A 14,156-nucleotide genomic window follows, 5' to 3' on the forward strand; every position below is an offset into this window, starting at 1 on the left:
CATTTTTCACAGAACTAGAGCAAGAAATCTTACGATTTGTATGGAAACGCAAAAGACCCCGAATAGCCAAAGCAATCTTGAGAAGGAAAAATGGAGTTGGTGGAATCAGGCTTCCTGACTTCAAACTATACTACAAGGCCATAGTGATCAAGACAGTATGGTACTGGCACAAAAATAGAAAGGAAGATCAATGGAATAGAATAGAGAACTCAGAAGTAAGCCCAAACACATATGGGCACCTTATCTTTGACAAAGGAGGCACGAATATACAATGGGAAAAAGACAGCCTCTTCAATAAGTGGTGCTGGGAAAATTGGACAGCAACATGTCAAAGAATGAAATTAGAACACTTCCTAACACCATACACAAAAATAAACTCCAAATGGATTAAAGACCTACATGTAAAGCCAGACACTATAAAACTCCTAGAGGAAAACATAGGCAGAACACTCTATGACATACATCAAAGCAAGATCCTTCTGAACCCACCTCCTAGAATCATGGAAATAAAATCAAGAATAAACAAATGGGACCTCATGAAACTTAAAAGCTTTTGCACAGCGAAAGAAACCGTAAGCAAGACTAGAAGGCAACCCTCAGAATGGGAAAAAAATAGTTGCCTATGAAACAACGGACAATGGATTAACCTCCAAAATATACAAGCAGCTCATGCAGCTTAATACCAAAAAAGCAAATAACCCAATCCACAAATGGGCAGAAGACCTAAATAGACATTTCTCCAAAGAAGACATACAGATGGCCAACAAACACATGAAAAGAGGCTCAACATCACTCATCATCAGAGAAATGCAAGTCAAAGCCACAATGAGGTATCACCTCACACCAATCAGAATGGCCATCATCACAAAATCTGGAAACAACAAATGTTGGAGAGGGTGTGGAGAAAAGGGAACTCTCCTGCACTGTTGGTGGGAATGTAAGTTGGTACAGCCACTATGGAAAACAATTTGGAGGTTCCTTAAAAAACTACAAATAGAACTACCATATGATCCAGTAATCCCACTCCTGGGCATATACCCAAAGAAAACCATAATCCCAAAAGAAACATGTACCATAATGTTTATTGCAGCACTATTTATAATAGCCAGGACATGGAAGCAACCAAAATGCCCATCAACAAATGAATGGACAAAGAAGATGTGGCATATATATACAATGGAATATTACTCAGCTATAAAAAGGGATGAGATGGAGCTATATTTAATGAGGTGGATAGAGCTAGAGTCATACAGAGTGTCATACAGAGTGAAGTAAGTCAGAAAGAGAAAGACAAATATTGTATGCTAACTCATATATACGGAATCTAAAAATGGTACTGATGAACTCAGTGACAAGAACAAGGATGCAGATGCAGAGAATGGACTGCAGAACTCGAGGTTTGGGGGGGGGGGTGAAGGGGAAGCTGAGACGAAGCGAGAGAGTAGAAAAAAAAAAAAAAAGGAGAAGAGAAATCACAAGGAGTCCACAAATCTACACACCATGGGAGATGGTGACGAATCTGACCCCCTACCACAATGATTAAATGAGATTACTTCCCCTTTTTCCCTTTAAAAACTTTCATGGCTGGACAGAATCTTTTGAGTTGGTCTGGAACACAAGTCCACCTTCTCCCCAGGTTGCAAGGCTCCTGAATAAATCAACCTTTCCGGTTCCTACCAGCACTTGTCTCGCAAGTACTGGCTTTCTAACGGCGAGCAGTGGAACCTGAGCTTGGTAATACCCACTTTGGGGGTTCTTTTTTAGTTTCTACTTCTTTAAAGTAAATGAGTTTAACTGACCTTTGCTGCCAGGGTCCTGCTAATCAATGCCAGAAAACAATTTCTAAGGGAAAAAGAAGAGACTGCAATAATGCAAAGGAGGCTTTCAGAAAGGAGACCTCACCAAGCTCTAGGCAAACAGAATAATTCACTGAGCAGTGTATTGTGAAATGTCATGAAACACAAAAAGACTATTAAGGGCCAAAATGGTCTATTTCTCCACTCTGCCCAGAATTCACCTGGATGGTGGGTGTCTAGCTCATCCCCCATCATGCAATCTCCCTCAATCTATGGATTACTTATAATAATTATTAGGGTAATTTTTTGAATCCCTCCCATTACCAGGTATCATGCCAGATGCCCTCACCCTGTAATCATCTTTAGTGAGTAGATATCCCAAATTTACTGATGAGGAAGTAGTCTAAAAGCCATATCACCCAAAGGCACGTGGCCAGTTGGAAGTGGAGGTGAGATCGAGCCCAGTCCTGTTTGGCTGTGAGCTTTCCGTTTTGTAACTGTATTCCTATGTTCTCTTGTTTTTACATCCTTTTTTTTTCTCATCTACTCTTTCCTTCTTAGAAAAAAAAGAGGGAAGGAAGGAAGGAAGGAAGGAAGGAAGGAAGGAAGGAAGGGAGGGAGGGAGGGAGGGAGGGAGGGTGGGAGGGAGGGAGGGAGAAAGGAAGAAAGGGGTAATCAATTCCTGTAAAACTGAGTTCTTTGAACCTCATTGGGGAGCAGTTAATTTCAGGAGCATAAAGTTGCTGACCTCTTGCTGCACTAACACTGCTACTTTACTAGAAGTTCCCACAGTATAAAATCTGAGACAAGTGTCCTCATCAGGAGCGACCTCAATGAAAATATTCCCTTCATTTGTAGAAAATGCTAAGTTATTATAACTTGACTTAGCAAAGCAATATTATAATGCATAAAGTATGCAATATAGCACTATAATTATATCTTCAAATCCATGGAAATTCCATAATATCATTACAGTACAATCAAAATGAAGTATTTCTACCCAGAAAAATGCTTTGTCATGTGTTTCCACATTATATCCAAGTATCTTCTTTAGTGTTGAAGCTATAAAGAAAGACATATAAAGAAGTACATTCTGCTCTGTTATTTAAAGTATTGCTTTAAGATTTGAATCTGGAGGTTAGCACGTGACATTCATGGGCCTGTAGTGTTACATATTGGAGGCTCAACAATTCACACTGTATTTCTAAACCAAGACATAACTCATTTCTGATTAAATTGTAGAATGCCAGGGCACCTGAGAATGCCCAAGTAAAAGGTGACAGGAAAGCCATTTCCTTAAACTTGGATTACCTGATATATAAACATGTGTTCCTCCCTTTTTGAAGAGAGGAAAGGAAATAATGGGTTATGATGAAAAAGTTTTTAAAATATCAAGCTAGGGAATGGGATGAGCTGATAAAATATATGATTTATTTTTAACATTCTCACTGAGTTTGGGGATTGGTAGAGAAACATTTTTAAACTACTTTCAATAATATTTGAGGGGGAAAAAAGACAATTTGATCATGTCTGTCCATTAAGATGCTAACTTTCAACTCTTCCACTGTCTTGCCCCTTAGTCATAAAAAAGACATTAAGGGAAGCTGTCATCAATCCTTGTCCTTGTGTTGCTGTCAAAATAACCCTGTGTAGCAGCAATTAGTTAATGTGGAAAAAGTGATTTGAAAATGAAAAGTGATACCTAAAAACTAAGTAAGTAATGCTATTAAGTGCACTTAGAGTAAGCTAGAATAAGGCCACTCTTTCGTCATTTGCCAACAGATGGAAGCTATAGCAGGGTAGAAAATTAGGCCATTTCTAACTAGGAATTCTTATTATCATTTTCTAGGCTTTTACTTTATGAGTCATGTGACTTAGGAAAACTCCCTACCTTGAACTTTCTTTGATGTTCTCTTGTTTGAGGGAGTTTATTTTCAGTTGCATTTCTCATTTTGAAGTTGGAGTCCCATTCTCTGAGACCACCACAGGGCTCTCTACTTTCTGAGCAACTACCATTTCAAAGAGGAAAGATAAGAAAGAATAACTCTATTTATTCCATTTTTAAAAATCAAAATACATCTAATTCAGCACTGGTAGGCACATTAAAAATAATAATGCAATTAAATTCATGTAATGAATTTTAAAAATACTGATTAGACCAATGTTCACAATACCGTGGATCTTACCCTTCCACCATACTGTGGAACAAGCTACAGGAAGATATCTTTTACTTCAAACCAAGGCCAGTGGCTCACAGCTGATTTCAACTGCTTTAAACCCAGTGAGGGCACTGGAAGGAAGGCAGCATGTTCCAGCTGACTCAGTGGTACACCATTTTTGTCTAGAGGGCTGATTCAGATGCAGAGAAGTGGAAAAGCACACAAGCAAGACACTAAATCTGGCTTCTCTTCCAAACTCTGTCTGCATCAATTATGAAGGCTCCCTAAGGAAATGACCTGCTGTCTGTATTCTAAATGCCCTGGCACAATTCCATTAATTAGCTCAGCACTTAGTGATTTTATCAGTTCAAACTGTTTTGTACATTCTCATAGCCACGGTCAAACAAAAGGGGCAAAACACCTTTCAACATAATAAAAAATCAATCATTTTTACTGTTGGCAATTTAATATTCACTCTTTCCAGAGATGAACTTCCAGTCTCAGGTTTCCAAGGTTTCCAATGATACTGTCTATATGAAAAGGCAATTCTTTGGGACCAAAAAAAAAAGAGAAAATTCTTTGAGATTCAAGACATTTATGTCTTGCCACTATTGCCCCAAATCTCTGTATTATTTTACAAGCATTTCAGAAGGTAGCTATTTTCCCATTAAGATATAACACAGAGCCACTCAGACAAGATGAAAGCATTTTCTCCTTCAAAGTTTTAAATAAGTCTGAACCTTATCTCAAAGCAGTAAGCTAATATTCTTATGTCTGAAACTGAGTTTTTCTTTTGACATTTCAGTTTTACGGATATTTTATCCTTAGCTTCAGTGAAATATTATTACCAAACTTGCCCATCTATTAGTTTCTTTTCTCAATTGTATATTCCTTCCTCATACTGAGGAGGAAATCAGTAAAAATATTTCTCAAGGAGGTCTAGGAATATCAATCCATGTTGCTAGGGTAAAAAGAGTATCACATGAAAGCAGCCATTGTTTGCCTGCTCCTGACAGAGTAAGGCTTGCAGACCAAGAAGCGTCATCACTACTAAGCCCACTGTCCTGTATTTGACGCCAGCCTGCCACCCTCTTTTTCCTGCCTCCTCATTTCAGCCTTCCTCCCTTCTCTGAGGAAGTAAACTGAGCTGCAAACAAACCAAAAAAACCCAAAAGTTGTATTTAAGCTTTGAGTCCCGGTGATTAAATCTAGGAAAAGGCACTCTTCCATTGCTTAGGACTGAAATGGGTCCTCTTTCAGAGGAACATGAGCTTTAAATCTAAAACTTGAAAGAAGAGACAATCTTATATAGATACGTCACCTTTCCGTAAACTCTTACTTTCTCCTTTTTGAGTTGTCTTCGCTTCTACTGCATTTTCCTCAACAGCCATTTATACAGAAGTAAACTACACTTATTTGTAAATATATTTTTCTCACCTCAACCACTTTCTTTTTTTACCATAAGTAACCCCCTATTTAAAAAATAATTCTATCAACATTTAGCAAGATTTCTTTTGGTTTCTCTCTTTTCTTTTGAAATGTTTTATCCAATAATATTTATCCAACATCTTAGTCCACCCAGGCTGCTATTACAAAGTATAGAGACCTAGTGGTTTAAACAACAACCTACACCATCATGATTGAATCACCTCCCGAAAGCACTATCATGGGGTTGGGGGAGGTTAGGACTTCCATACATGAATCGGAATGGGGGACACAAAAATCCAGTCCATACATTCCGCCTCCTCCCTCTCCCCAAATTCATGTCCTATCACATGTAAAATACGTCTCAACAGTCCTAAAAGTCTCAATTCATTCCAACAACAACTCTAAAGTCTAAGTTCCAATCTCATCCAAATATCTAAATCAGACCTGGGTAAGACTCAGGATACAATCCATCCTGAGGCAAATTCCTCTCCAAGCTGCGAACTCGTGAAACCAAACAAGTTATATGCTTCCAGAATAAAATAGTAAAACAGGCATGTAACAGGCGTTCCCATTCCAAAAGAGAGAAAGAAGAAAGAAAAAAGAGGTTATAAGTGTCAAGTAAATACAAAACCCAGCAGGGGAAACTCCATTAAACTGTATGGCTCAAGAATAGCCTATTGGTCTGATAATCTGCCTCCCAGACCCACTGGGATAGCAGTGTCCCCCCCAGAGGTACTGTCCATGCTGTGGCAATGGCCCCACCCATGCCGCAGCTCTCTGAATTGGCCCCACTCATGTCAGGGCTCCACGAGGTGCAGCACACATCACAGGTCTCTGCAGGGCTCCCCCCAAGCAAGGCACTAGGCTGGGGCATGCTGGCCCACCTGAACCACGGAGGCAGCCTCACTCACCCTTTGAGACCACTCTGTAATATCTCAGAAGAAAAGATCCAGGAGCATGAAGATGTAGAAATAGAATCTAAACTAAAGCATGGTTATTTAAAAAAAGAACCAGCTGAATAAAAGTGAAACCTCCATAACTTGTAGGACAATATCAAGCATCTTATATATAAATAATGGGAGTCCCAGAAAAAAAAAAGAGGAGGAAATAGAAAACTTCAGAAAAAATAACAGTAGAAAAATTTTCAAATTTAATGAAAACTATAAATCCACATATCCAAGAATCTCAATGAATTCCAATCAGCATAAACACACACACACACACACACACACACACACAAGAAAATTAAGGCACATCACAATTAAATTGCTTAAAATCTGTGAGAAAGGAAAAATCGTATGAAACATTGTACCATGTGTTATAGTGGACACTAAGGAGAATAAAGGACATATTTTCTGCCCTAAGTAGATTGTTTTCATTTTCAGTTGATGTATAAATGTGATTTGAACATGAGACATCCAAATTTCCTTCTGGAATTACTAGCGTTATGACAGACAGAACCAAGATTCTGATGTGGGTACAGAAATCTGTAGGAACCCAGGAGCAAAGCCAAAATTGAGAAGTTCACAAATTACACAAGTAAGAGTCCATCTGAATTAGATAGTTGAAGAGACATATATGAAGCTTGGCAAAGGGAAGGGATGTTTCAGAACAATACTGGCCAGAAAGATTCTTCTTTGGTGGCAGATCTAGAGTATCTCAGAGAAAAGAATGCTTCAGAAGTAGTCAACACTGAGAAAGTGAGTGGGGGAGAGTCTGAGCACTGGGCCCAGGAGGGCATGTGTCATCTGCAAATAGAACCCTCTCTACCTGGGAACAGAAGTCTTTGCAAGATAACTAAAATGGCTCATCATCCCACACTCCAGACCTCAAGTCCTGAAGATTCCTGTTTCAAAAGGTTGCTTGTTTCTCTCCTTACTTTATCATTTCCATTTTCTCATGATCCCACCTAGCCAATCTGATTCCAGTTTCTCTCTTTGTCCTCCAGTCTATGATGGACAGAACAACTAAATGAATTTTTCCTAAACACTGTCTGCATCAGGTCACCCAAATTCCTCAAAAACTTTCAATGCTTCACTGTTTCATTTTTTCTGTTAAATGTGAACTTGGACTTGTTGCCAAGATCTTCCAAAAGACATCCTTTATTAGACCTAGGCACCATTATTTCTGTAACGCTCCATCTCTGATCTATTCATGACATCTCTCCCTCCATTACGATGCCTACTTCCTACCTTTACTCGTGTTCACCATGCTGTTTTTTTCCCTCCACCCATTCATCCTTCAAATACCACCACCCACCCTTGAAGCTTTTCCTCATGTCTTTTCCTGCTTAAGAATTACAATAGGAGTCAAAATCTTGTTTATGTGATTTAGTAGTTAATTTTCAGTACCATTGTACAATGTTCGAATAAATTCTTTTATATTAGTCTTTCATTCTTATTTACATATTAAGTTTTATGAGTTAACCTATAATTTGTCTTTCTTCTACTGCCTCCAATGCCTAAGACAGTTTTAAAGCACATAAAATATAAATAAATAATTGTTGATTGATTTACATAAGCAGGCTAATATAAATATATTTTTTTCAGCTATTCTTCCAAACACCATCCACCTGATTATGAGTTTTAATTCAAAGAGCTAAGACATGTATAATCCAAATTAGATAGCAAAGATCACTAATTTTTTAATATATATAAAACTTTTCTGTAGCCAATTCCTAATTGCAGTTGTTTAGAGGCTAAACTCCAAAGGTGGATTCCTTAGGTCATAAACATGAATATCTACTGCTAATACTAAAGTAAGTTTGAATATTCTTTGGTCAGTAGATGACAGAACCACAAATCAGAATATGTTCAAAATATGATGAGCAATGAATTGCCATTGACCTAGAGAAAAATTCTTGTCCTGCAACTTCACAGACAAGCAAGCACTCATCAGCAGATTACTTCACTAGTAGGGTTGGTTTTTGAGAGGTTTAAGTGAAATTGTGACAGTGTATAGTGAGAGCTTTTCATTCTCTCCCTGAGTGTGAAGAGAGTATTTAGACACCACTCATATTCAGAAAAATGATCTCAGTTTTAAAACCTTGTTGCATCCCCAACATTTTCAAAAACAGAGTTCTATTAGCTTTTTCTCTGTATTTATTCATATTAATTTAAGGTCATGGAACTCAAACTGAACTTCAGGGAACTTACCACAAGTAGATTTCAAGAACCATAACTTTATTACTATAGTCTACTTAGTCTTTAGTTTATGTATTAAAATATCATGCTTGTTTGGAAGCAGCTGTAATACCTCCCTTCACTTTCAAGTATTCTCTTCACTTTCTAGTACTTTCTTGTTTCCATATTATGAAAACATAACACATAATTTTGTGCCTGTCACACATAGCGGATGACCAAAAAATTTTATCTTTTGGTTTTCCCACAGTTAACATCATGCCAGAATTAAAGGATAGGTAGAAAGTACCAAAGACATGGTATGATTTATATTGAAGAGAAAAGTGCAAAACCTATAGTTCATTGTATGGAACATTATCATAGTGGGTCATACATTAAAGAATTAGTTCCAAACTTCTAAAACTGAAAGAGGGTAAAACTATCATAAAAGCCAACTCTGGGGTCCATTCTAACTATCTCTTCTTCAAGCACATTAGAAATATACCTACAACATAACAAAGAGATTGGCAGTTTCCATTCCAATCAGCGGGCATTATGTAACATAGCAGTTTAGAAGTGAGAAAAATACCACAGTCCTCAGTGTCTGGACTAAAGGAGCTATCAGAGCAGATATTGCACATTTGGATCTTGAACAATCAGATGCAAATATTGTAAAAATTAGGCATACTGTGAAACTAACAAATTCATTGTTGACTAGGTTTTAAGAAAGTTCTGTCCTTCCATAGATGCTGTTTTATCAATATAACATAATCCTACCACATAAAGAACTGCCACTCGAGTACTCTAGATCAGAGCAACTCAGTCTTTATATCAAAAAAGGCAAAAAATAAAGCTAAGAAGATTCCATTTTGAAGGTAGTCAAACTAATACACTTCCCATGAGAATAGAAAAAGAGCGAGGGAGTGTTTTGAGGGCACTTGTTAAATTCTTTTATTAAGTAGACCCAAATGTGACTAAATGAAATTAGTTAGGATCAGAGTTGGGGTGAAGTTAAATGGATTCTGTGACAATTTTCTCCCTTCTCTTGAGATTTTTTGACTGCCAAGTTCACCTGAATTAATTGTATGAGGCATAAATTTTAGAAGGAAAGAAAAGAAAGAAGTAATTCCTGCTAGTGTGCAGGGGATAGCAGAGTCCAGGCCAAAACCTCCAGGGAATCAATTATTAGTTTCTAAACTTGAACACTGTGTGTGAAACATTTTCATTAAATAACGTAAATGTGGAAGGCTAAGGTGATTATTTCTTTCATTGCTGTTTAAATTCAATACCTTGCCTGACCCAATCTCCGTGATGAAGTTTGTGCTCTAATGTATAGCAACATTTGTGGTGTCCAGAGAGCAGCTCTGCCCAGTTCATAGTCAAGGTTGCTTCTTCATCTTCACGTGCACCAGCAGGACGCTCAAAAAGGGAAATCAAGGCCGTTGTGAAAGCAATTATTTGAACCTTGAGAGAGACATTGCAAGAAAAACAAACATGGGTAGGGTAACTGTTGCAAGAAGACTCTATGCACTTTAAAATTAATAAGGAATCGATATTGAATTAACAGGAATTTCTTTAATATTATTTAAAGGTTGCAGGCAGTTAGATTGAACAACATGACACTACACGGTTGCTAAGGCAATTACCAAGGGCATTTTATTTGTTTTCTTTTATGATATATTTGTCATTAAAAACAGTGAGGTTGAAAGGCTTACATAATTATGAACAGAAATTGTTCAAATTAGACTATTTCAGCATTCACAGGCATATTCTACTGTCATTCAGTAAGAAGTCATTTTTCAGAGGTCGGTGGAATTTGATGGGAAGACAGAAATCATTGTATACTCTCTCTAATGCATCTATTCCTTTGTCACATAAGGCAGGAAATAAGCATTTCTCAGGAGCCTGCTACTGAGAAGCCTGAAACCTTATAAATGGAAATCTGAATAATCAATTTGAAAAGGTTATGAGAGATAAATTTAGACATTTAATACTAAATATTCTTTAATATTGGGGTCTAAAAGATTAAGTATCCCATGGTGAAAAGATTAGCAAATATTTTTTTCCTAAATAAGGAAACAGACTATACACAGGCAAGAAAACCACAGGGAAGATTGGTTTTCATATGCAGGGAAAGGAATTGTGACCTAATCCATCTTTTTCATGTCCAAGGTGTGTGGTCTTGTAATCTATAAAGCAGTTCAGTTAGGAGCTCGCATTCATTGTACTCTATTTCTATTTTGAGCTACAGTTTGATGATTAAATCCATAGTGCTCAACTTTATCCTTCCCTCACTTACCTTTCCGGTTATGTCCCCAAAAGAAAGAATTGCCTCATTGGCATCAAGAGGGTCGTACCAATAATCCATGCAAATTGGTGTTCCTTTCAAGCCTTGGAGTTTATATTGACAAGGAAATTCTTCTTTGGACAACAGATCATAGAAACAAATCTCTTTACTTGTAAAAGCCACCGCTATCTAAAGTAGCAAAGTAGGAAATCAGAAAATATTTCTGATGGATTTAGTGAAATCAATATGAAAAGCAGACATGCAAATCTTAGCACCAAATCAGACATTTGCACCTGAGGGTCCTTAAGGGATTACAGAAGTACATATAGCATGGTGGCATAAATGTGCTTTATTCTAACTTTGGACTCTAGCCAAAAAAACAACTTTTCCCATTTGAACGTACTTTCTTCCCAATCCACACTTCACAGACCCACCAACGTCTTCTATCAATGGGAGACTAAGACAAGTAATCACATAGAAAAGACAAAGACAGTGAGGGCTACAGTATCACACAATCATATAGAAACTTTACAAACCATGTTTTATGAGGTAAGCAGAGACTTTCACAGAAAGAAATTGATAAAAACTCTGTAAGTAGCCTTCCTAAGACAGATAAAACCCTAAAAACTATTTAAGAAGGGGTAAATAAATTTGTCAATAAAATTGACAAAACTTTAGCTAGACTAACTCAAGAAAAAAAAAGAGAAAAGATATACATTACTAAATTCAGAAATAAGAGGGTGGACATCACCATCAACCTTACTGAAATTTTAAAAAAGGATTATAAGAGAATAGCATGAACAACCATAAGCCAACAAATTAGAAAAGTGAAATCAAATACACAAACGCCTAGAAACACAAAATTACCTAAACTAACAGAAGAAGAAATAGAAAATCTCAGCACACATATAACAAGTAAAAAGATTGAATTCATAATCAAAAAAAAATTCCCACAAGTCCCATTAATTTTCTTTAATCCCAGGTCCCAATGGCTTTTCATTAATAAGTTCTAGCAAACATTTAAAGAATTAACGCCTGTGTTTTTCACGCTCTTCCAAAAACTAGAAGTGGAGGAAACACTTCCCAAATCATTTTCTGAGGCCAGTATTTCCTAATACCAAAACGACACAAAGACATCACAAGAAAAGAAAACTGTGAATACACCATATCAATAGAATAAAGGACAAAGGTTGTATGATCATCTCAATAGATACAAAAAAGCATTTAACAAAACCCAATGCATTTTCATGATAAAAATATTCAACAAACTAGGAATAGAAAGAAACTTGATAAAGAGCATGTACAAAAAAAACAAAAACCCACAACCTACAGCTGACATCATACTTAATGATGAAAAATTGAATGTATTCTCCCTAAGATGGGAAATAAGAAGAGGCTGTTCACTCTCACCACTTCTATTCAACATTGTGCTGGAGTTTCTAGCCACGGAAATTAGGCAAGAAAAATAAATAAAAGGCATCCAGATTGGAAAGGAAGAAGTTAAACTGTCTCTTCATAGAGGACATGATCTTATATACAGAAAATCCTGTGGAATCAACAACATCATCAACCACAACAAAACCAATTAGAACTAATAAATGAGTTCAGCAATGTTGCAGGATATGATTACTTTTAAAAACCTATTTCTATTCACTAGCAATGAACAATCTGAAAATGAAATATCAAAGGCAGTGTTAAGAGAACGACAAGACAAAGCACAAACTGGGATACAATATTTGTAAATTATCCATCATATAATTGCATATAGCCAGAATATAAAAGGACTCTCAAAACTCAATAGTAACAAAATAAACTCAATAAAAAATGGGCAAAGGATTTGAACAGACACTTCACCGAAGATGACATATAGGCAGCAAATCAGCACATGAAAACATGCTCAACATTATTAGTCATTAGGGATATGTGAATACAAACCTCAATACTATAAAATACAAACCTATTAAAAAGGCTAAAATTAAGAGAAAAACCTTGATCGTTCCAAGTATTGGTGAGTGTGTGGTATATTACACAGTGGACAATTACACAACAATAAAAAGATAAACTCCTATATATCCAACAACATAGATGAATCTTAAAATAATTATGCTAAGTTAAAGAAGTCAGACAAAAAAGGAGTACATTCTGTATGATGCCAATTACATAAAAGATGAGGACATGCAAACTAATCTATAGTGACAGCATGTCAGTGGTTACCTGACAAGGAGGGGTGGGGGCGGGGCTGGAGGGGGGATTACAAAAGGACACAAGGAAACTTTTGAAGGTGGCAAATGCATTCATTATCTTCACTGTACTGTTGATTTTTCACAGGTATATCCATATACTAAAATCTGTCAACTTGGATATTTTTAATACGTGCAGTGTATTTTATATAATTATACCTCAATAAAGCTGTTTAAAAAAAGAAGAAAAAAAGCAATACTCTTTAAGCTTTTATGTTGAGTAAATACAAAGGATAGGCTCAGATTTCGTTATCAGTCCTAGAAAGCAGAAGCAGTGCAACATACTCATTCAGTAATACAACATAATACAACGACACAAACATTACATGATAATAACAGAATACTACACACATATACCAAAAATGTCTGGACTTGAACCGTCTTTTAATCCATACCGGCTAAACATTAACACCAGATTCTTAGCAAGAAAGAACTGGATATGATGTCAGCTGCCACTGTGGAGGCAGCCAAGGCTGAAGCACAGGCTCTGAAACCAGGCTGCCTTGGCTTACAGATCTTGCAACGTTGGTTACCTCCTGTGTGACCTGGGTCAAATTTCACAACCTCTCCTTGCCCAGTCTCTCCTTCTTAAAGTGGGGATAATATCCCCTTCCCGGTGATCTTGAGAGGATTAACAGAGCAACGCATGTCACATAGAAAGGATCATTCTCTATGGTCCTAGGCAGCAGAACATACTGCTCCCCACTTGAAAGAAGCTGGCTCTTTGGAGAAATGGCTGATTCTAGGTCTGGCATAATAAATATACAAGATGATCCTGGAACATCTTGTCACACCAGAAAAAGAAGCTTTGAAAGACTGCTGGGGTATATCGGAAAAGACTCGGAAGCTGACTTGTATTAGTTCCACTGTCCAAAGATGGTACAGTTTGGGGATGGGATAATAACTCAGTGAATTGAAGCACATCAAATTTGTTTAAGCCCATGCATTTATTGATATTGATAACAGTAATGATGTAGCACTCATTTTTCATCTTTAGAGGATATTAGAAAACTAGCTAATTATTTTGAATACTGGTATATAAAAGTAAAGACTTGGGCATTTATTCTGCCTTTGTTATACAATGTGTGTTACCTGATAGCTAAATAATTGACAGGGGAATTTCTTTT

General features: G+C 36.9%; 1 protein-coding gene across 1 annotated transcript in view; it reads right to left on the bottom strand.

Annotated features, from left to right (window-relative positions):
* The window catches only part of WDR49 (WD repeat domain 49), a 141,779-nt gene that overhangs the window by 99,108 nt on the left and 28,515 nt on the right, over nt 1-14,156 (bottom strand). The window contains exons 3-4 of the mRNA XM_057737806.1: nt 10,802-10,978; nt 9,792-9,966 (exon numbers count right to left, since the gene is read on the bottom strand). Of these exons, the coding sequence (XP_057593789.1) occupies nt 9,792-9,966; nt 10,802-10,978 (352 nt within the window). The remainder of the gene's footprint in view (nt 1-9,791; nt 9,967-10,801; nt 10,979-14,156) is intronic.

The sequence above is a fragment of the Hippopotamus amphibius genome, chromosome 6, assembly GCF_030028045.1.
Source record: "Hippopotamus amphibius kiboko isolate mHipAmp2 chromosome 6, mHipAmp2.hap2, whole genome shotgun sequence".
Lineage (NCBI taxonomy): Eukaryota > Metazoa > Chordata > Mammalia > Artiodactyla > Hippopotamidae > Hippopotamus > Hippopotamus amphibius.